The sequence below is a fragment of the Uranotaenia lowii genome, unplaced genomic scaffold, assembly GCF_029784155.1.
Source record: "Uranotaenia lowii strain MFRU-FL unplaced genomic scaffold, ASM2978415v1 HiC_scaffold_282, whole genome shotgun sequence".
NCBI classification, from domain to species: Eukaryota; Metazoa; Arthropoda; class Insecta; order Diptera; family Culicidae; genus Uranotaenia; species Uranotaenia lowii.
In genome coordinates, this window is record NW_026598182.1 from 1 (window position 1) to 22318 (window position 22318).

Here is a 22318-nt window from a genome sequence, read left to right on the forward strand (position 1 = left end):
ACAAATTGATAGCCGAACCGGCGGCACAAAAGGGTGCATTATATTTCGATCACGCTTACACACATGACGTCTGGCAAGCTGTAAGACCGTTTTTTTTTGGTTTTTGTCACTGAAATCCCATTCCTAGTGTCAACTGACTAACTGTTTGTGCCACCACCACGATACGATGATTGAATTCAGTTTGATTTTATTTGTCGTCGGCATCGTCGTCATAATGCTAAATAGTCCAGAATATAGCTCTATTTATTTATATGCATGTTTGCTGGCGCGTGGAAGAAATAAGAAGCGTGGAAGGCTGAAGGCAGCAGAAGAGATGTCGCGAATTGTCGTAGAGTTGTTGGTTTTTTGCCACCTTTGCTGGTTTGGAATCAGCACGGTTCGATGTCGGTTGGGCCATTTAGGCTCATTGGGTTGCTTTGAGGCGAAAATCATTCTCTGTTGGTAGTTGGTAGTTTTTTTTTTGCAAAAAATCGCTCGATGATATGGATTGAATTGAAATTAGAAAATCTTTAAATTACTTATAATAAATAATATTATCGAATTGAGAGATGATTATTTAATATGTATCCATTTTTTTCTCTCTTTTCCAGTTGAAAAATCAGCTGAACCGGTCAAAATTCGGCTAAACATCCACAATGGGACAGACACTTTCGGAACCAGAAACCTCGAAGGAGTCAGCTTTCTGTCAGAATGACTACTACAAGGTCGGTTCGAGTTGCATGCAGGGTTGGCGAATCCACATGGAGGACTCCCATACCCACATTCTGTCGCTGCCGGACGATCCGGGTACGGCCTTTTTCGCGGTGTACGATGGGCACGGTGGCGCTAATGTGGCTCAGTACGCCGGGAAACATCTGCACAAGTTCGTCACTCGGAGGCCAGAGTATGGCAATGATGTTGGCCGGGCACTGCAGCGTGCTTTTTTGGATATAGACGAGGCGATGTTGAAGGACGAGGCGCTCAAGGAACAGATGGCCGGATCGACGGCCGTTGCAGTGATGATTAAGGACGATCGATTGTACTGTGCAAATGCTGGGGACTCACGAGCAATTGCCTGCATCAATGGAAAACTTGAGGTTCTCTCCTTTGACCACAAACCGAACAATGCCACCGAACTGGAGAGGATAAAGGGAGCAGGAGGTTTTGTGGAGTACAACCGAGTCAATGGATATCTAGCACTGTCACGAGCTTTAGGAGATTTTAGCTTAAAACGGAACGGAGATAAACTACCGGAGGAACAAGTAGTGACGGCATTTCCGGATATTGAAGAACGAGAGATTACCGAAGATTGGGAATTCCTGGTGATTGCTTGTGATGGCATTTGGGATGTTCTGCCAAGTCAATCGGTGTTGGAGTTCGTGCGGGAAGAAATATCCCGTGGAGTTTACCCGCAGAATATTTGTGAGAACTTGATGACCAGCTGTTTGGCACCTGACTGTCAAATGGGAGGCATCGGTGGAGACAATATGACGGTGATCGTCGTCTGTTTCCTACATGGCCGCCCCTATGAGGATCTTGTCAATCGATGCAAGGAACACATGTCCGAGCTTAATCGTAAGGTGAACGAAATGTTCATAGAACTGGAATCAAACTACTCGGCGGAAGTAATGCGGGCAAAGTTGAACGAAGAACGGGATAAGGCTAAAGACGAGGAACGAAACAGCGACGATGCAACACCAGCTTCTTCGCCAGAATCGTCGCCTAAACCTTCCCCCCCGGCTAGCAGTACCACGACTGCTCGGTCACCACAACAGCCCTGTCAGGATGCGGAACCAGTTGTTCCCGCCGGCGACGATTCCCCAGTGAAAACGACTACAGCGACTACAACAACAACGAAGGTTACCGATGGACAGTCTTCGCCGGACGAAGACGAAAGCAGTGAAGAGGTTGATTTGAAGTAAAGTAAGGTGAGTCCTGCTGTATCACGTAGATTCACGGAGAACGCCGGTTGGTTGGTTTTTAATTTGTGGTGGACCCTCCCATCGCCCCTCCCCGTTGGAAGGTGTATCGTTGTTTCCATTTCGTCATTCCCGCCGTCATACAGTGAGTGTTTGTCGTTCGACGGTAAGTTGACGCAATATTTGTTAGTTTCCAAAGAGCAAAGCATATTTGGCGCCTCCCAGATGAGGATTTATTATTTAAGAAATTACCTTGGTACCGTTATGTCGAATTGTAAAGCCGTTCTATCATTTGGACAATAGAGTTTTGAAGCAGTAAACTTTGGTTTTTATTTATTCTTATTGAAATTAATTCTCAGACAAGTGTTTTTGGAGTTTTTAAACTGGAAAACTAGAAATACGTTAGTTCAACAACAATTTTCTGCAGAAGCTGATGAAGTCTTAACATAACTAATACATGGCGTAGAAAACTACTTAAGGTTCCTATTGCGTTGTACAACTAGGGGCCTTCTGCCATAATAATGGCTAAGCGATATATTTGACAAAACAAACAGAAAACTTGTGTTGCTTGGAGAATTTTAACAGTTAGCTTCGGATTTCTCTCGATTTTGCGAACGTACTGATTTTGATCCATTTTTACTCAACGATAAAACGTCGTGGCTGAATACTTGCAGTTTAATCTGGTTCGAAGGACCACTTCAATTATTACAAAGATAAGTTTGCTTTTCAGTGTTATGTTTTAAGCTAGTTCACTGTAAATTGCTTTCACCGAAATGGAAACAATGCCTATTCCTTACAAAAAGTATGTTTACGTAAAAAGATTAAGAAAACAACCAAAAATACTAGTGTTTGTGTTCCATTGATGGAACCCAACCTCAATCCACCAACCTGGATGAACAACGAAAGCTTTGGGGTAAAGTGGATGGTGAAAACACAAAGATTCCTTGAATTTATTCAATAAAGTCCCAAATCCATTAAGTTAAGTGACGGTGTTAGATTTTTAGCGGAAGATTATCTCAGACTCCGAATAAAAAACACAGTCTGGAAGCTTTATAACTATTTCGTTTCAATTCAATCTTTTAACTTTCCTGTTTCATTTAGTAAGAAATCGTTTGTTGAAAAAACTAGACCTGGACCTGTGTCAAATCGTGCTAGACTTAAATTCAAGAACAAAAATGATTACGCTTTTCTACGTAATGAAAGCTCGTTTAATTCGAACAGGCATTCAACTATTGTACATCGTGTAAAATTCCTGTCGACTAGTAGTGAACTTTTTAGAGACGTATCCCGATAAAATTGTGTTGGAAGAAGCATTATTGGACAAAGGTAAAAAATGAATAGTGTCTATTATAGTTATTATACTCAGTAGCGACGTCAAGCAGTAGCTGTTCGCTTAAACTTACGTAGGCAAACAAAAATATTCAAAACGTAGGAAAATAGTTCGACGCTACCTATTTTTAACCTTTTAAGTTCCTCTGTTTCTGTAACTTTTTTTTCCTTAATTATTGGAGGAAGTTGAGATCCTCTTAGTGAAAAATTCGACAAGCAATCCCAAATGTCGAAAACATCTTACCGCGTACTATACACATATGTAGAAATACCAGTGATTATGAATTAGTAGGTAATAATATTACTTTGCTATTGATGTTTCCATTAGTACACACGTTTCTCCCACGATAAACTATCCAAACGTACCCATAAGTACCTATATGATTACAATCACAATATGTCACATTAACAAGTAGGTTCTCCCGCAATGTTGTAGCGCCCCTCTGTATCATACCACAATAAAAATAACAAAGCAGATACCGATATGTTCTGGTAGAAAAGAAAGTTTGTTTAACGTTTCACAAAACAGCTCCTCATTTGACGAATACTAACGCATTTTGGCTCAGATTAGTGTTTAGAGCTCAGAGATCAGCTTTCTAAGTTCGACACCAGCTAGCGCTGATCTGCATACTAAAGAAGCTTGTTCAAAAGCCAAATGTTGCGTTATTTTTGACCGATATGATCAATGGTAATGTGTAAATATTAAAATTAAAAAAGCATCAAAGCTATGTAAAACCCTCTGAACTGTACCAAAACAGGAGTTGGCTAATCTTTGAAAAACTGTCCGATTGATTGAAAGAAAGAAAACTACTACGGAAATGATAATTTTAAAATAAATATTTTCAAAAAATAGAGTTAGCGTATTTCAGTTTAGAATTTAAAAGAAAGTAAAAACCTCATATGCTTAGAATGATTAAAAAAAAAAGTTCGAAGTGATCTAATAAGGAAAAAAATCTAAAAAGTTTCAGTTTTAGGTGAACCAACTAAGTATAATATCAAAAGTTAACTTAAATTCTACTTTTGATTCCTAGCAATCTACTTATTTTCTACTTCTACAACTTTCTACAAATAAAACCAAACTACTCCAAGCTGTACACATAAACGATAAACTTGTGCACATAATCCAACGTGCCGGACTGGATCCCATAGGATCTGGCCACGACTTTCAGTTTATAAATTCTGCCGCGTTGAAGCTTTTTGGTTCCATACAAGTACACAGCCGCCCCATTGCTACTCGAATGGGCCGTTTGCTCCAAGCTAAAGGCGTTGGAGAAAGTTCGGTGATCCAGTATGGCGAATGAAGTTTGCGTGGTTTCATGCTGGAATGCCGGAATGGCTAGAACGGCCAGTGGAGCCCGAGGGGAGACTCGTTTCACCGAAATTACCCGATATGTCAGAGTCTGTTCGATGCGGGCTCCTTCAGGGCAGTGATCGTAGCGGCAGTCCTGGAAGCATTGGCTGAAATCGATAAAGAATATTGTAATTCGTAGGTTCATCGTTTATATTCAAAATCAAATTTAAATAAGATTAATTATGTATACTTATATCAAAATTAGTCCGTTTACGATCCATTAACAATTTAGGCTGAAAGATCCCATACCAAGGTTTAATTCAGGCTGAAAAGTTGTTATTGTAGGTTTATGTAGAGAGCAACAATCGAACAAAAGTTGAAAATCTTTAGGATACAACGTTTTTGACACAATTGAAATTATATTCCGTTGTTGGCATCAATACCAAAAGGATATGCAATAAAATAAATTCAAATCATCAAAGGTTGATTAATAAACTGTTTTCGGCCTGAGTTTTATTCCAATAATAGACTTGGTTGTACGATTTGTGGAACTCTTGTTCGAGTTCGACATCTTTACCTGCACCTATTTATAGGGTATTGGAGATTTGAGAAAAAACAGAGATTTTTGACGAGTATGATTCTACTATTACTACTACTACTCTCTCTAACTTATTTTTATAACTCTCCTCTTCTAGAACCAAATGCTCTAAAAATTTGGCTGATTTTATTTTCTAGGGCAGTATAGAAATTGACCAGCAGATTGAGCCATGTGTCGATTCAATGGCCTAAAAACTTGATTTTTAAGGGTTTTCTTTTGTACGGGATTTTCAACCTCTGGGATGCTTTATCCCTAAGCAGCTTTTTGGTGAGTAAAACTTTCCTATCCTTGAACTTGTTTTAATTTTATATCATCTAGCTACTACCTAGTGTAATTGCTACACTAAAGTCGGTATCAAGTTTAATTTCTTGTCAACGTGAGACCAGAGTCCTAAACCATGAGACCTGAAGCATGAGATACCTGAGGCTTGAGACCTGGGATTGCAGATATAAGACATGAAAATGGGACGGTACACTTGGGGCTTAAGATATGAAACATGAAACCTGAGACCTGAGGTCTGAGACATAAATCATGAAACTCAAGACATGCGACATCGAGAACTGCGACTGAAAAATGGGACTTTCGACCTTAGACATGATAAGTGAGTCGTGAGAAGTGACACATGAGAATAGAGACGTGAGAAGTGATAAGTTCGAAGTGGGTTGTGAGACGTGAGAAGTAAGAAGTTAAAAGGCCCGTCTCACGTTTCACATCTCATTTCTCACTCCCCATTTTTTACTTCTCACGTCTCACAGCTCACTTCTAACTTCTCACTTTGCACGTCTCATATCTCACTTCTAATGTCTTACTCCTTATGTCACACTCCGCAACGCCGTATGCCTACGTCGCACTTCTCTCTGCTCACGTCTTATTTCTCACATTTCACGTCACTCTGGAACGATGACCTCCACAGGGATCTGGCACGACGACCTTGCAGTGGCTTCCGGTCCGACGACCTCCCAATGACTCTGGCCCGAAGACCTTCCATGGCTCTGGCCCGAAGACCTTCCATGGCTCTGGCCTCGGCTCTCTATCCACGGCTTGAAGCTTTCCTTTCCTTTCACCTTTCCTGAGGCCTGACGCCTCTAGTGGTCCAGCTCGACGACCTTCACTTGGCTTTCCAGTCCGATGGCACTGGCTTGACGACCTTCAGTGGTACCCCGCTCGTGAGTCCCCCAGGTCCTGGCTCCTGGTCCGACGACCACCACCTTGTTCCTGACTTGACGACGTTCCATGATACCGGCCGCCAAACTTTCATGGCTTTCGTTTCAACGAACTACCAGTGAATCTGGCCCGACGACTGTTTCGTTGTCTCAGCCCAGCGACCTTCCATGGCACCAGCTCGACGATCTCCCAGTGGCTCCGGTTGGACGATCTTGTTGGTTCCGGCTAAACGCTCTTATTATGGCCCGACGCTTAACCAATGGCACGACGACCTTCCACTGGCTCCAGACTCGCCGACCTTCCAAACAATTCTGGTACGTTTCCAATTGATCCGACACAACGACCTTCCAGGGCGCTTGTCCGACGACCTCCCGTTTTCCCTGGCTTATTGACCACCACCTTGCTTCCTGATCCGATCATCTTTCAGTTGGCTCCTGGCCTGACAACCACGGTCTCCGGCTCGCTGACCTTCAGTGGCCCTGGCTCAACAACCTCCATAAGGCTCTGCACCTATGACCTTCCAGTAGCTCTGGTTCCTGCCTTCCAATGATTTCTTGTTCGTTGTCCCTCCGGGCTTCGGCTCATTGTCCTTCCTTCGACGCTGGCTTTTCTTGCCACTGTTGATTCCTAGCGATTCTTCTTCAGCTTTTTTCCAATAGTGCTGGGCCCATAATCTGTTGTGCAGAACTTTGGGCAGTGGAAAGGAGAAGATGGAAAGGAGGTAGAACTTGGAATACTTTATTTCTAATAATTCACTACCTTAAATACTAAACCATTTCCATGGTTACAATTATTAACTATTCATTATAAACAAACATCATGCATGTGTTGCTATTGATCTCAACGATTGCTTCGATGAGACAATTTCAACAGAAACAAGTTGTCTTTCATTTGTACTGCGTGACAACAGTCTCAAGTTTTGGGTATCAAGTGCCGTGTCCAAGTTCCAATGTGGCAGGTACTCAGGTCTCAGGTTTCTTTTCGTAGGTCTAAGGTCTGCGATATGAGATCTTAGCTTGCTGGTTTCATGTCTCATGCCCATGTTTTTTTTTAATGTGGCATGTTTCAGGTCTCTGATCTTAGATCTCAAATTTCAGATGTAAGTTCTAAAGACTCAGGTTGCAGGTTTCATTTCCCAGGACTCAGGTTTCAAGTTACATGTCTGATAGTCTGACGTGTTCGAGATTGGGAATAAGCCCGTTTTGATACGGTTTTTCGCAATTAGTACGTGTAACAATACACAAGGTTTTCGGGAATTCACATGGCTTTTTCACGCGGTACCCAGTTTTCACCAGTATCAAGAAGCCTTGGTGTACTCAAAAACTGAATATAATACCGTATTTGTTTATGCCGAGTGTTGCACTAGTGTTGCACTGGTGCACCACTAGGTGCTGTCAAACTGTTTGTTTATTCGGACGGTGTTGCACTGGTTTTGACCTGGTGTTGCACTGCCATCGGGCGGTGTTGCCCCGAAAATTTTGTCAGTGTTGCGAGAGAGCGTGTGAGTGAGCGAGGTAGCAATACACTGGCGACGATTTGTGTTTGTTTTTATCGGGTACGGTGGAACACTCCACGAGTGGAGAAAACAAATACAGTATAAGTATACTGTAGGTGTTCAATAAAAACTTGAAAAATGCAAATTGACACAAAGTCCGAAAAACAGTTAACAGATAACGGACTAATTTTGACAAGGTACATACTTTCGAAATTGACACCCCTAGAACTTTAAAGGGCAAAACAATCTAGGGTGGATGAGGTTGAAGGAGTTCATGGGTAAGCTCATTCCACATGTTCAATTGGATTTTATTTATTCTTGAAACCCTAAACGGTTAATATGTAGACCTTAATTTTCATTATTCGTACTTACTCTAGACGAACGTCTTGTTCGTATTCTTCCGGACAGGAGGTCGGAACACACAAGTAAGAACCTTTGGTGTTTAAGCATGACTGTCCCTCGTTGCATTCATCCTCTTTCATGACGCACTCATCAATATCTGTAAAGTTTTAGTTAAATAGAGTTCCTCATAAATCAATAGCAAATGTCTATTCCTACCAACACATTTGTTGCCATCCAACGCAAAACCTTCGGGACACCTGGTATCCAAGTTCATGGTGCTGTAAGCCATTTCCGGTTCGGCTCTCGCTTTTCGACTGGTGCAGCGTTTACCATCCGCCGCCAGGACGTAACCGGCTGGACAGAAGCAGCTGTAGCTGCCCAAACTGTTGGCACAGTAATGCGTACAATCGTGGCTTTCCTCTCGGCACTCGTTTACATCTACACAAGATCCGGCAGACATCCGGTAGCCTTCAACACATTGGCACTCGTAACCCTCGTTCCGGTTGACACAAATTTCATTCGGTCCGTCGCAGTCATGGTGATCGGATTCACAATAGTTGATCTCAACGCATCTACCAGTCGACGCATCGTAAACCGTTCCTGGACCTTCGCAGTTGAACTGCACCATGCTTCCGGTGCCACCAAAGTTTACATGGTATGCCGCCATGTCCTGGGTCAGGTTTACGGTATTTTTCAAGGTGATGGTAATCTTATGATTTTCATTCTGGTCGTCATCCCAATCCGTTTCCATCGGTTGTGGTGAGTCAACATATTCTACCGGGGCAGTGTCCAAAAATTCATAGTTACGGATTATTTTGAACTTCTCCGGTTCCATGGGACCTTCAAGCTCGCCATAGCTCTCGCCAGCACTTTCATCACCCCCTAGTTTTGATTCGTATGTTATGAGTGGCGAGAATTTGCGCTGAAACAAAGATGAGGTCAGAAGCCCTGATAAGGTCGGACTATATCAGTAGATTTGAGAACTTTACCTTGAAGTCGATTGTTTTCAAAAGGGCATCATTACGGCAAGACTTATGCGTACATTTCTCCACTTCAATATTTTCGCCCTCACACCTGCGGCCTCCGTTCTTCGGTTCAGGGTTGGAGCACGATCTCTTACGGTGCCGAACGCCAACGCCACAACTCTTGCTGCATTTGGACCACGGCCCCCAATCGGACCAACCACCGTGAACTATGCATTCGGCAGTTTTACAAACTTTCATTTCACTTTCTTCCCCCGAGCAGACCGAGCCTCCATTGCGTGGCGCAGGGTTTGTGCAACTTCTCCAACGCATTGTTCTGCCGAAGCCACAGGTTTCACTGCATGGAGTCCACTTGGTCCACGTGGTCCAACCTCCATTCACTACACAAAACTTGACGCTACAGATTTCTTCCTCGCTTTCTTCCCCGACGCAAGGTTTACCCCCTAAAGCCGGAACCGGTGAATCACACCGCCGACTCCGAAACCTCTTCGAGTGTTGTCCACTAAACTCGGTCACACAATCCAGCGAGCAGTTACTCCACGCGCTCCAACTACTCCATCCTCCATTGACCGGACAAGCGAGCATTTCGCAGTTCTTCAGCTGCACATTCTCTCCCACACAATTGTATTGGGCACCGTGGGCCGGAGATCCACTCGGCAACAAACAGATACGGGACCGGAACTGTGTTCCCTTGCCACAGCTAGCACTGCATGCGCTCCACTCACCCCAAGGGGACCAACTTACTGGAACTGAAAAGAATAAATTCTTAAAAACTTGTTATTTTTTAGAAATAATATAATTTGATCCTTGCCTTCAACACTAACTATAAACTCCCGGCTAACCTGACCGTGTAGATTTCGTCCGACGCACTTAAACTCACCGGCATCCGTCATCCGAGCACTGGAAATTCTCAAACTGTGTCCATTCGTTGAAAGAAACAGACCCTTATCTCTACCACTGACCACTACAGCGTCATCCTTTCGCCACACCACTTCGGCTTCAGGAACTCCCGCAACCTCACAGTTCAGATCCAAGCTATGGTGCAGCACAACCTTGGGTTTCGGATCGTACTCGATGCCGTTGAACTTGGGCGGTGATTGTACCACCACGTGGAATAGTTTTTGAGTCGACCCGGCGGTGTTGTTGACGTAGCACGAGTAGGTTGAGGTAGCCTGGATGTTGTACAGCTCCAAAACCGAATCTTTGTGCGGTAGTTGTTGATTAAGTTTTTCATCGAGGTAAACGACCTTGGTCCAGAAGATTTCCGGCTGAGGACTTCCGACGCTGGCACAGTCCAGGGTTACGTTGTCACCTTTGAGGATGGATACCTCTTCTTGTTCGGGTTCATCGGAAGCTTCATCATCACCCACCAGAATGCTGTTGATCATGGTTGGTGGAATAAGAATGCTTACCCCGAAGTTTAGTTTTTCCTGTCCAACTGGGTTTTCACCGACGCAGGTGTAGTTGCCTTGGTCTTGACGTGTGACAGCTGATAGGAATAGAGTTTGTCCGCTGAATTTTATCGGTTTATTATTGCGGAACCAGTTTATGGTGGGCTTAGGGTGACCATTGATCGGACAGAAGAGATATAATGGAAGTCCTTCCAATACGGCAAAATTCGGCCCAGCCTTTAGTTTAGTAAATTGTACGAAGGGAGACACTAGGATTTCAACTCTGGAAACCTTTTCATCGTACCCGACGGCATTTTGAGCCAGACAGAGATACTTCCCAGCAGAATTCGCAGCCGCCGATGGATCTTGTAAGGTAAACTCGACTTCGAATGATGACAATCTTGTAACGGTAAACTGTTGCGTTTGAATGGCATACGATTTCGGCTTAATACGGTACGATTTGTCCAGCTGCAGATCATCTTCGTGGATATCTGATGTTGATGCTAGAACTTCACCTTTGTGGATTATACTGACGACTGGCAGAGGATTTCCAACGGCTTGGCAGTTTAAGGCCCACGGTTTGCCAGCTACTTCACTGAGATTCTCCGGGAAAGAGGCGATTTCGGGTGACTCTACAATTGACGAAATGAGATTTAAATGTTCAACGAAAGGATGATTTATACCAACTTACGGTAGACAGTGACCTGAAACTTTTGCTCATCCGTTCCGAAAATGTTTTCCGCCTCACAAATGTAGACTCCCGAGTCCTGGGGTTGAATTGCGGTGAACTGCAGAAGATCTTCAAATTCATCCAAAATTATTCTAAAAAAAGCAATAGTTAAATTCTAAATCGACTAAAATCAAATCAATCCATACCCATCTTTGGACCACTGGAAATCGGCCGGTGGATTCGCATTCATCGTACACTCCAACTCCAGATCTTCGTCTTTGAATATTTCTACATGCCTGCTGGGCAATCCCCAGTGCTTCGGTGAACTCATCACATCCAGCCGATAGACTTTCCGAGCGGTTCCAAGTTCATTTTTGGCTACGCAATTGTAAAGCCCGCTATGATGGCTATCTACGCTGGCAATGACCAGTTCACTGCCTTGCGATACCACCTGGTTCTCCTTGTGCCACGAAATCTCCGGCAAAGGTGAGCCGCTAGCGTGACAAACCAGCTGCAGCTCTTCGCCACTCAGAATGCTTACCTCGGCTGCGTTACCTTGACTCGGATCTAGGGGCTCATCTACATCGAAACTATTACTCGCTTCGATCGTTGGAGGATACAGGACTCCGACGATAAAGGAATGATTGTTCCGACCTGCCGAATTCTCTACGAAACAGGTGTAAGTTCCTTCGTGGGATTGACGGAGTCTTTCTATCCGCAGAACATTGTCCAGCACTCGAACGTCTGTCAAGTCTAAGTAGTTGTCCAGAGTGCGATTGTTGAGTTGCCACAGTAAACTATCGTAATGATCAAAGGGACAAACCAGTGTTAGGGAAGAGTTCTGCTTCGCTTGTATTGGTTCGTCGATTGACGAGACGTTGGATGTTTTCGATGGAGGGCTTAGAACGGTTATTTCTGTGGTCGCACTAATATTTCCCTCCTCGTTTTCCAATACACAGGTGTAGTTACCGGAGGAGTCGATAGAATAGACGATGCTTAAGGTGGCGCTTGTCTGCAGTGGTTTCTGATTTTTGAACCACGAACCCCGTGGAGGCGGATTTCCTTCTCCGGTGCAATTTAATGATAATGTTTCATTAGGTAGAATTTGTACATGTTCAGGCAACTTCGTAGAAAGCTTAGGAGGTTCTGAAATTAAGCAATAATTAGTATCAGACTGAGCTGAAGTCCACGATTTTACCTTTAACAACTAGGTAATACACTTTTTGAACACTTCCAAGAGTATTTTCTGCGTTACAAACATAGGAACCGTCATTCTCGACAGAAGTGTTCACTATTTGTAAACCTGTTGGTGTACGCAATACGTTGACGATTTCTTCAATTGATTGATCCTTGAAAGTCCAGCTAATGTTGGGCTATAAGGAAAACAATTATTGATAGTTCTAAAAAAGTTTATCAAAGAAGCTTACCGCAGGGAAACCCTGAGCCGAGCATTCCAAATTGATGTTCTGCCCCTTCGATACGGTAACCGCCAAATCATCGTCGGAGTCATCTACGAACTGGGGTTTACCAACAATCACTACCGTCATATTGGTCGTAACACTTCCGAATTTGTTGGTTGCATTACAGCTATAGATTCCGGAATCGTCCCAAGTTGCCATGAATTCGAGATCTTTTGTTAAAGGTGATTCGTTGAAGTGCCACATTACCTCGGGGTCAGGCGAACCTTCAACAGGACACTGCAGCGTCACCGTTTCTCCAAACTGTACTTGGATTACATCTTCCGGTGAACTTATTATCTCTGGAATACTTCCGTAATGTAGAATAACTTCATTTTCCGCTGTACCCATTGGATTCTCTGCCCTACATAAGTAAGACCCAGCATAGCTTTCATCAAATGGACTCAAAAACATCAACGTTTTGTTGTCGTGATGAAGCGTGAACCTTTGATCCCCATGGACGGAGCTACCATCGAGGAACCATTCCACTTGAGGTTCAGGCAATCCACCGGCATCGCAAGTCAACGTTTCCACACCCAACGCCAAGAACTCCCTATCCCCATGCTCATCATCAACCAATATCTCGTCAACCCGGGGAGCCTCCATCATCTGTACCACCACAACCATGCTATCGGCACCATGGGCATTCGATAGAATACAGCTATAACTTCCTTCGTCATCCGACCCAAAGTTTTCAATGGTCAGTTGATACTCGACAGCATTTCGCGTTTGGTCGACGTTCAAGGTAACTCGGGCGTTGTCCTTGGTCCCGTAGGGACTGCTTTCGAACGTGAGTCGACCCCCGTTGGTCCAGATGTACTCGCTCAACGGTTGACACAGATCACAGGAACAGTTCAGGGTGACTCGGGATCCCGGCACCACGTACATGATTTTGTCCTCCCTTTTTGGAATGATGGGAGCCTCTGAAGGGTTTCAAAAACAAGTGGTCAGGAACAAATTTACAATACAATAGAAAGTAACATACCATTAGCTTCACCTTGAACCAGAAGCGTACTCCGACCTACTCCATGTCTGTTGCGTCCCTCGCAAATGTAGAATCCCTCATTTTCAGGTACAATGGATGGAACTACCAGTTTAAAGTCCGTCTCCGCTAAACGTTTCTCCTCCGTATCATCCATCGATCGATAGAACCACTGCACGGTCGGTTTCGGAACACCATCCAATCTACATTCAATTTCAACAGGCTTACCATAAGGAGACCAAACTGTTTCCGTTGATTTCTCGACCTCCCTAGGCTCGTATTCAACGAGCAGTTCGGTGGAGTCCCACAGAATTCTACCCTCATGCTCAATTCGACACTCGTAGCGACCTGCGTCTGCCGGTTTCAAATCGCGGATTTCCAGGTACTCTTTCCCAGCAGCTTCGTTTATCCGATGTCCATTGTGACTCCAAGTGACTGGGTTATTCGGGTCCATGTTCTTAGTGATACACCGGAAAGCAATCAAGCGCTCGTTCGCGTACGCAACGACATCCTTTGGATAAACCCCAATGGTCGGTTCCGGCCGTCTTAAAATGCGGACCGTTGCCACGATTTCATTCTCCCCAATACTATTAGCCGCTCGACACGTGTACCTTCCCGAGTGCTTCGTCGTAACGTTGCTCTGGTTGAACTTGAACAGTGCTGTTGAACTAAATTCAAGGTGATAAATATTCGTGGAGTTGATTCTACTCCGAAAATGTGTACTTACTCAAATCGATCCTCCAGCAGCAATCGGTTGTACCGCTTCCATTGGACCATCATTGGGACCAGAGATTCGGCACGGCAGATAATTTCCAGATCGTCGCCTTCCATGAGTTCCATATCGGCAAAATCCAGGGTCAACTCTGGGGCCGTTAAACCAGCCGCCTGGATTGCGGTGGAGATTAGTCGGTCCAACGAATTACCGTGAGCATCCTTCCCGGCAACCGATATTTTAAACCGCTGTCGAGGAGCTTTGAAGGATGGGGTTGTGAAAGCAACAGTTGAGTCTTCTAGGATGACTTTCTGGAGGGGTAGCTTAAACTCGAAGGTCGATAATCCGGCTTCACCGGAGTTGTGGGATGTTATAGTCACGTGAGAAAGGTCTGCGATCAGATCCGGTTGCGAAGGCTGAACGGTTAGTACGTTATCGTTGTTCAAAGCGGGTTGCCTAGACAGAGCGTCAAAAGTTGTTGGTTTACCGAGAGAAAATCCAAATTTAAACTTAACATCACTGTTGCCAGATAGTCGAACCGAATGGGATGAATTAGACCCGGCTTTGATGTTCCATTTTCCGGGGGAAGGTCCTTCAACGTTTACAACCTTGATATTTTCTAACTCTAACACTGACTTGGTTTTATTATAAGGAACCTTCTGAGGGTCAATGATTTCAATGTTCGGTCGATGACCGGCAACACTGACGCTGAATTCTTTCAAGGTGTTGTCCACGTTCAGATCGATATCGTGGGTGTCGGGAGACTTAGAATCGACCGCCTTCAGTGGAACGTGATCTATGTTCAGCATGCCCTTGACTCCGAGCAGCACCTGTTCGATTTGGTCTTTCTTCAGGTCGTAGATTTGTCCATTGCTTGCCGCGGCCAAGTCGTTCATAACCTTGTGGGGATGAGATTAAGGATATTAAAATTAAACATAAATTTAAAATTTCACTAAATATGCAACAGAATAGAAATTAAGGAAATAGATAGAAAAATAACTTAAACAAAGATAATGGGATCAGAGATGGATAACTAGCTAGAAAAAAAAGAAGGCAAAAATATGAATATGGAAAAACGAAATAAAAAGAAACGAAAATAAATAAAGAACGTTGACGTGAAAGTTAATCATAGTTCATGAGTTTCTTACTTTGAAACAGAGAAATATAGACATTTTTTTCCAGACAAATTTTGTAAAAATCCTTGAAACTATCCAAATGCTTTCAGATGCTTTTAATTATGAAAAGTGAAACTGATCAAGTTTATCGTAATAAAAAACATCGAAACCGAACTTAATTTAAACTTATTATAAAAAAAATCTAAATAATTAATTTAACTCACATGTGACAGGATTTAAAAAATACCGTACTTTCTCGTTAATCGGACGCAGTTTGAACTGATGGGTACATCCGAATATCGTCCAGTGTATGAATGTGCGAAGAAAATTACATTTTTTGGCCAAGTACGCTATTTTCCATCATATTCTTGATATATCAATGATATCTGACTAAGAATTAGCAAAGAAATCTGAATTTAAATGAGTTTATGACCTTGAAGCACTTGATATAAACTATTTTACGATTTTCAAAAATTATAAAAAAAAATTTATCGAAATACAAACATAATTTTCTGTGTTTAAAAAAATCTGCAATATTTTTCAAATCAGCATTTGCTTCTTGTATAATGAGTTCCAAGTCATTTCCACTCCAAAAGGGAGACTGACTCATCTGAAAATAGCTTGGGACAGCCGTTTCATGTCATTGATGTACAGTATGAATAACAAGGGACCCAACAAACTTCCTTGGGGAACTCCTAGGTTATTTTCTCTGCATCGCGAGTAAGATGAACCATATTTTGTTCGTTGCATTCTGTTCTCCAAATAATTTTTGAACCATCTTAGCCTTGATTGATGCCTAATTTTTACCAACACTTCTAACACCAGTAACCGATCAATAGTTTCAAATGCTCTCTTAAAGTCTAGAAACACAGCTACTTATGTAGTTTCCTTTTTTCAATGTTTATCTTCCAATTACGAAGTATCAAATTAACTACAGATTCAGTTGAATGCTGCTTCCTGAATTCAGACTGTTCAGCAATAAATATTTCTTCACTCTGAATAAAGCGTAAGAATTGATGTTTTACTGCTAATTCTAGCCTAAGGTTGCCAGATTGCCCGGTTTTATCCGGGTTTGCCCGGTTTTGTCCGGGTTTGCCCGGATATTTAATACAAAATTTGGGAAAAGTCCGTCCGGCCCGGTTGCCCGGATTTTATTGAAAAATGCCCGGATTTTGCCCGGATTTATTAACAAAAAAAAAAAACAATAAACGCCTCCGAAATGAAAGTTTTTGAGCAAATTTTATAGAAATAATCATGGAAGGTTTTTTGGAAATCTAAAATACGATGTAAAATCTATCGATGAATTTTGATAAAAAAATTAATTTTTCAGTTTTTTTACCGAGGGATCTAAGCAAGCCTTGATGGAGTGCGGTCGTGTTTTTTTTTTGCTCGTGTCAATTTTCTTTGCGCGTTTAAGGAAAATTTATCCGAAAAATAAATTTTAAATGATAAGTCTTTTATGTATATCGTTCGATTCATAGATATTGAGTGCGTTATAAATTTGAAAGTGGAGTAATTCTTATCGTAATGGTTTGTGAAGTTGTTGGAAGTGGCCGAATCAAAGAGGCTTGTACTACGCTTTCCGGACCGGTCCAGGACCGTTGATCTCTCAGAGGAAACCCAGAAACTCTTTACTGATTCGGAGTAGTAAGATAAGTACCTGTTTTTATTTGGTGATTGTATTTATTCATAAGTGGTTCTAAATACTATGATTCTATTTAATAAATCGAGTTCCTTTGTTTTTTACTAAACATGCTCGATTTTGCAAATTTGAAATATTTCATCTGAGATTTCAAATTTTGCGTGACATCATTAATGGACAGCCCTCAAGTTTGATTCCTAACAGCATATATTCAGGAGCTTTCACTAAAAGCGCTTGTTAGGTATGCTAACAGTAAAACTTGAAAAACTAATAATTTTTCAGATTTTGTAAGGCGCAAAGTTTCGATTTTTTTTTTCAAAGATGTAGTGTAGGAAATAAAGGATGATGATATATCGGCAGTGAGTAAAATATGTAAGAACACTACATGTACTACTTGAAAATATGCTGTGTGTTAAAATATGATTTTTTTTATAATAATAAAAAAATTTAAATTGCGCTAATAGTAACTGATATCGTTTGTTAGTTTTAGAAAATGGAATATTGTAGTGATATGAAACTCACATAAATAGGCAAGGAAATAAAAAATAAACTTAAATTTATAACATACCTATTTACCTCAACTTTCAGGTTATTGGACTGCGAAGTAACATTTTAAAGTGTCGAATAAGATGAGTAACTTTTCAACAACAATTATTGTTACTGATTTTTTTATTCGCTTTACGAGATTGAATATCTCACTTCTATACTCTGAACAACCAGCTTTTTTGGTTGATTTGCTTTCTTCGTGCAATCGCGTAATCAAACTGAGGCAAAGAGCAGAATTGCACTGATGAGTTTCTAAAAACGATCTAGTCCAGTTATCACAATCTACATAACAAATTAAAAATTTAAAGAAACAAAAAGGTGAACCTCTTCATCCATTAACGAAACTTTTTTTATTTAAATATATTCTTATAAATATTCTTCGAAGTTTGATAGAAGTATCTTCAATCTTAAGGATAGTTTTTGAAAACACATAAGTGTATCAGGAACAAGACTAAGAAAAACAAGTTAGTTGAAAGAAAATTTAAACACATTTTTTACTTTACTTTTAAACTTTTTATCACTGCCTCAAAGATAGAAATAGGAGTTTCCTTAAGAAAAATCTAGGAGCATAGGAGGTGTAGGAAAACTCGATCGCACCATTCACCAAAATGGATCCTGATCTATAACCTTTCCCCTACTAAAAAACCCTTTCCTTGGATATTTAAATATAGATTCGCAGACGTATAGACGGTTTCTATAGTTGGTGCTATTGACTTACCTTTTTTTCTGAGTTTTTCAAAATTAGTCTATGGAATATTTAGGGACAAAAGGTTGTTGATTGATCCTAGAAAGTATCCTACTAACAATCCTTCCTTCATTCCTCATTGACTACTAGAACGTGGCCGGCGCCGTTATTGTTCATTTTCAAAGCATGAGTTTTGTGCATTGTGAATGAAATGCTAATCCCAAGCACCATTCTTTTGGCCCTTGCACAAAACTGATGGCCTCGATCAATCACGGAGTAGCAACCATTGGCGAGGTAGAACTTGTTCTGCTTAGCCACTCCAGTAATCAAGGAATTTGAAGCGCGTAAGTTGAACAAAGTCTAATATAATATGCTATCTGAAATTCAAATGAATGATCATATCTAAGCACTTCAAGTTCAATGATTTAAGGTGGATATGAGTAGTCAACTAAGCTAAGCTAAGCTAATTAATTTTTCAATTTTTTTACCTTGATTTTTGTTGAGTAATTTTTGGATTTTGAGAAAATTTGCCCGGATTTTGCCCGGATTTATGGTCGTCTCTTTTAAAATCAAATGCCCGGATTTTGCCAGCTTTTTTTTATATAAAATTGCTCGGTTTGTTCGGCCGGGATATGTATGGCCTTGGATAAAATTGAATTAAAAACAATTGCGACTTGTGTGTCAGTAAAAATTGTCAGTGAATCCAGAATTTGGCTAATTTTTCAGTAATTCGAAAAACGCCCGAATAATGCATGGATTATTTGTTCCACTTACATTCTTGTACCCGAATGTACAGAATGCATTCTGTTTTCTGTTCGTTTCATTTGCTGATCGGTCAATTTTCGTTATTAAACTCCTTGGTTCGCATTTCTTAATAACTTTCGCCAAAACAATAACGATTATGCCGTTTGGAAACGTGATTTGAAAATCAGAAGCGAGCAACGGCTGATTTGAAAAACTGACACGGGTTGTCTATGTGTGCGTCAGTGCGAAAATATTTCTGCGTGGAAATTATTTGCACAGGAGTCTAAATAGGTGCAATTTCCGCAATATCTTCGCGAAATAAAAGCTGGCTTACAGCAGAACAGTTTCAAACCAAAATAAGTTAAATTTAGCAAAATACGTTTTACAGCTATTAACGCTTTAACAACTCTTTTCGAAAGTCTACGCTGCTTACATAAAACCATTAAGAGTAGAAATATGTTTAGTATATTCTTATAAGGGTCAGATGTGTTTAAGCAGGTTTTTGAATCTAAACCCGGAATAAACGTCAATGGTCAACAAACCTTATGTCCGAGGGTATCTTTGCCGTCACAGAACCCGGTTAGCAGAAACGTTATCGGGGTCTGTTTCTGTTGGATGAGCCGCAGCACACGTTGATCCAGCTTAAAGTCTTTGGCAGTGGCGTCGGTGAATACAAAGACGAAAGAGTTTGGTAGCGAAGCTTCGATGGCTTCAGAAATAGCGGCCAGCGCAGCTTCAGGACAATCACCGCCGCCGTAGATCTGAAGGTTCTCTAAGGCTTGTAGTAGTTCATCTTTGTTGCGTGTTACTAGACGTGGCCCTATTTGTGGATCACGGAATGGTACAAAAACGTAGTTGTAGATCGGGTTATTTTCAAGCTGAGTGATTTCGTCGATGATCAGCTTAGCACCGTCTCGCAACTGATTAAGATCATCAAGCATGGATCCTGTTGCGTCGAAAACAATCACCAAGCTTCGTTGACCCTCGGAAGGGGTTTCGTATCCCTTCCTGATGCTCGATATCTGTTTACCGAGGTCCGGAATAAGAATGTTCTTCACTGAAGGGTGCATCTGTGCATCATTGGAAACGAGCGATTGCGAATCAAAACGCGAAACAATTTCATCGGATTCTTCATTTGATTCCGATGACACCTGCTCTTCCAAAATACTCTGCAACGTATCGCCGTATCGTTCGGCCATTGACCGCGCCATCGATTTCAGCTTGTTTTGCCTTTCTTCCGTTTTGTTACGCTCTCGTAGCAGACCGAGTAACCCCAGGACCTCACGTGAGACCGGCTTGTTCCGCATGACTTCAATCAACTCATCATCTAAATTGTTCCCACCGTCTGCCTGCATCCCGCCATCATCCTTATCATCAAACACTTCACCGCCACCGAAGGCTTCGTCATTCGCGAGGTTCCCATCGTCCCCAAACAACGCTGACAAGTTGTTATCTGCTGCGGTAGCAGCTTCGTCGTCGTCGTTGATGTCTACGTTCAGTGTTTCCCCAATGTCTTCCAATGTGAACAGCTGTTGATCGGCTTCGTCATCCGGATCCTGTTGTGGTTCCGCGCTATCATCTACGCCGCTGCCGTAAGAGATATGCCCGACGTCGGCATTGATAACAGGTTGTGAATGAACGGCGGAATGCCGCTCCGGCGAAGAATCGATCACGAGCGGCGTTGTTTTTGTTTTGATTTGATCAAGTTTTCCGCTCAGCAGAAGCTTCCACAGTTCATCCTTATCAGTGCCAGTGTCATTGGTAGCAGTGCTAATTATTGCAAAGTAGGCGATTAAAGCCGCTACAGCAAGATGGCTTCTGGGCATGGTTGTTTTTGAAAAATGATTTTATTACAAGAAAATCAAGATTTTAAGCCCTCCTGAAGCTCAAAATCACTTAACTTTTTCACTTTTCGATCACTTTTTTCCAGACATTTCAAACAGAGTTGATAACGCTAAGTTAACAACCTTTCTAGCAGCAGATTTAAAACAAAGATCTTCTGAACTCTTTGATTTATCTTCAAAAACACTCTGATAACTAATAAACGGGTTTTCACTGAATCCTCGAAACCGGAAAACCCCAAAAAAACCACACTTTTGAACCCTAATTTCCAATCTATCAATCCAATTAAACTTCACTCGAGCCAGAGATCGCGCCACGAACGTCCGACCTTATCAACGGTGCAGGATGAAATGTGCGGATGCTGGTACATGATGCGATGAACCGGTGAATTTAAAATCCAGCGTGCTTGCCAGATGGTGCGGCAATCGCTTGAAGGAAACCGTGAGCACGTGTTTCCCGAGAATCTCGAGTCTCGCTCTCCCGAAGCGAGCACGTGCTAGCGCTCTCTGTTTACATTAGCTGAAGGGACGCTCTTCATGAAATAATATTAATATGATACTTTTATAACATTTGGTATAATAGTCGCATTCCACCGTGACGTGAAATCGCTTTTCCGGACTTTTCTGAACTGTTATCATTCTAGAAATCAACCAATTTATTTGAAAGTGAAAAAAATAACAGCAAACGCTCGCAAATTGAATATCTTTGAAAATGAATATGATTTGGTCATTGCAAAGTAGTTTGTGTTGTGAGTGATCGATTACTTTTGTGACGTGAATTCACGCTAAAATTGACCATTTTTGACTTCAGTACATACCGCTTTGATTTCCTGTTCTGTCTGTGGCAATAGGATATTGGTGTCTTCAAATAAGTTGCAGAGAAGACAATTACCCACAATTTGATGTGCGTAGCTTCTCGATTGAACAACAACGAACAAAGTTAGGTCTCTTTAAAGTTGTGACGTGCATTCACACAGTTTAAACAAAATAAATTTACGTCACGAAATTTTAAGTTATTCTGAACCATTTTTTAGAGCCTTCAAATTTCATGTACACTTTTAAAAGTGATGTTTTTTTCTTTCGACTTTTATAATCATAAATTTTAAGTATCTTTCCAAACTTTTCCCTTATTTTGACTGCGCTTGAATAGCAACATATTGAGCAATCATACGTTAAAATTACCACTGTTTCTAAAGTCTTTATTTGAAAATTAACCAAAAAAATTTGATTTCAATATTTTCGTTTTTTATTTGAATATAACGAACTTATTATAAACAATCCACTGAATTATGTTCGATTTGTAAAAATCCGACCATCTTGAGGGTCAAAATAGCATTCAGTGCATATTTCCCTTATAAAATTTTACAAAAAATCTAATTTGGCTGGTAAACGATGGATAATGTGCAACACGAGACCCCATAGTGGTCATATCA

General features: G+C 41.6%; 2 protein-coding genes across 3 annotated transcripts; one reads left to right on the forward strand and one right to left on the reverse strand.

Moving 5' to 3' along the window:
• Positions 1-423: 423 nt before the first annotated feature.
• On the forward strand, positions 424-4079 carry LOC129759820 (probable protein phosphatase 2C T23F11.1). 2 transcript variants are annotated; one of them, XM_055757351.1, is made up of 2 exons: positions 424-441; positions 591-4079. In XM_055757351.1, exon 2 carries the CDS (start codon positions 636-638, stop codon positions 1899-1901), a length of 1266 nt encoding a protein of 421 aa, XP_055613326.1. In that variant the 5' UTR covers positions 424-441; positions 591-635; the 3' UTR covers positions 1902-4079. The 2 variants fall into 2 exon arrangements, with proteins under 2 accessions (XP_055613326.1, XP_055613325.1); XM_055757350.1 differs by having other exon boundaries at positions 430-448.
• Positions 4080-4189: 110 nt separating this feature from the next.
• Positions 4190-21219, reverse strand: LOC129759819 (hemicentin-1-like). The gene is made up of 12 exons (XM_055757349.1): positions 19587-21219; positions 14328-15211; positions 13604-14268; positions 12589-13541; positions 12360-12534; positions 11368-12307; positions 11183-11313; positions 9912-11123; positions 9107-9849; positions 8334-9039; positions 8148-8274; positions 4190-4685 (listed from the first exon to the last, which is right to left on the reverse strand). The coding sequence occupies exons 1-12, from the start codon at positions 20868-20870 to the stop codon at positions 4307-4309; spliced, it is 8199 nt and encodes a 2732-aa protein (XP_055613324.1). The 5' UTR covers positions 20871-21219; the 3' UTR covers positions 4190-4306.
• Positions 21220-22318: the final 1099 nt, after the last annotated feature.

Coding starts and splice junctions, on each gene's coding strand:
- LOC129759820 (XM_055757351.1), top strand. CDS start 636: ATGGGACAGACACTTTCGGAACCAGAAACCTCGAAGGAGTCAGCTTTC.
- LOC129759819 (XM_055757349.1), bottom strand. CDS start 20,870: ATGCCCAGAAGCCATCTTGCTGTAGCGGCTTTAATCGCCTACTTTGCA. Junction 12,535..12,588: donor CGGCTCAGGGTTTCCCTGCG/GTAAGCTTCTTT, acceptor TTTTCCTTATAG/CCCAACATTAGCTGGACTTT. Junction 12,308..12,359: donor GTATTACCTAGTTGTTAAAG/GTAAAATCGTGG, acceptor GCTTAATTTCAG/AACCTCCTAAGCTTTCTACG.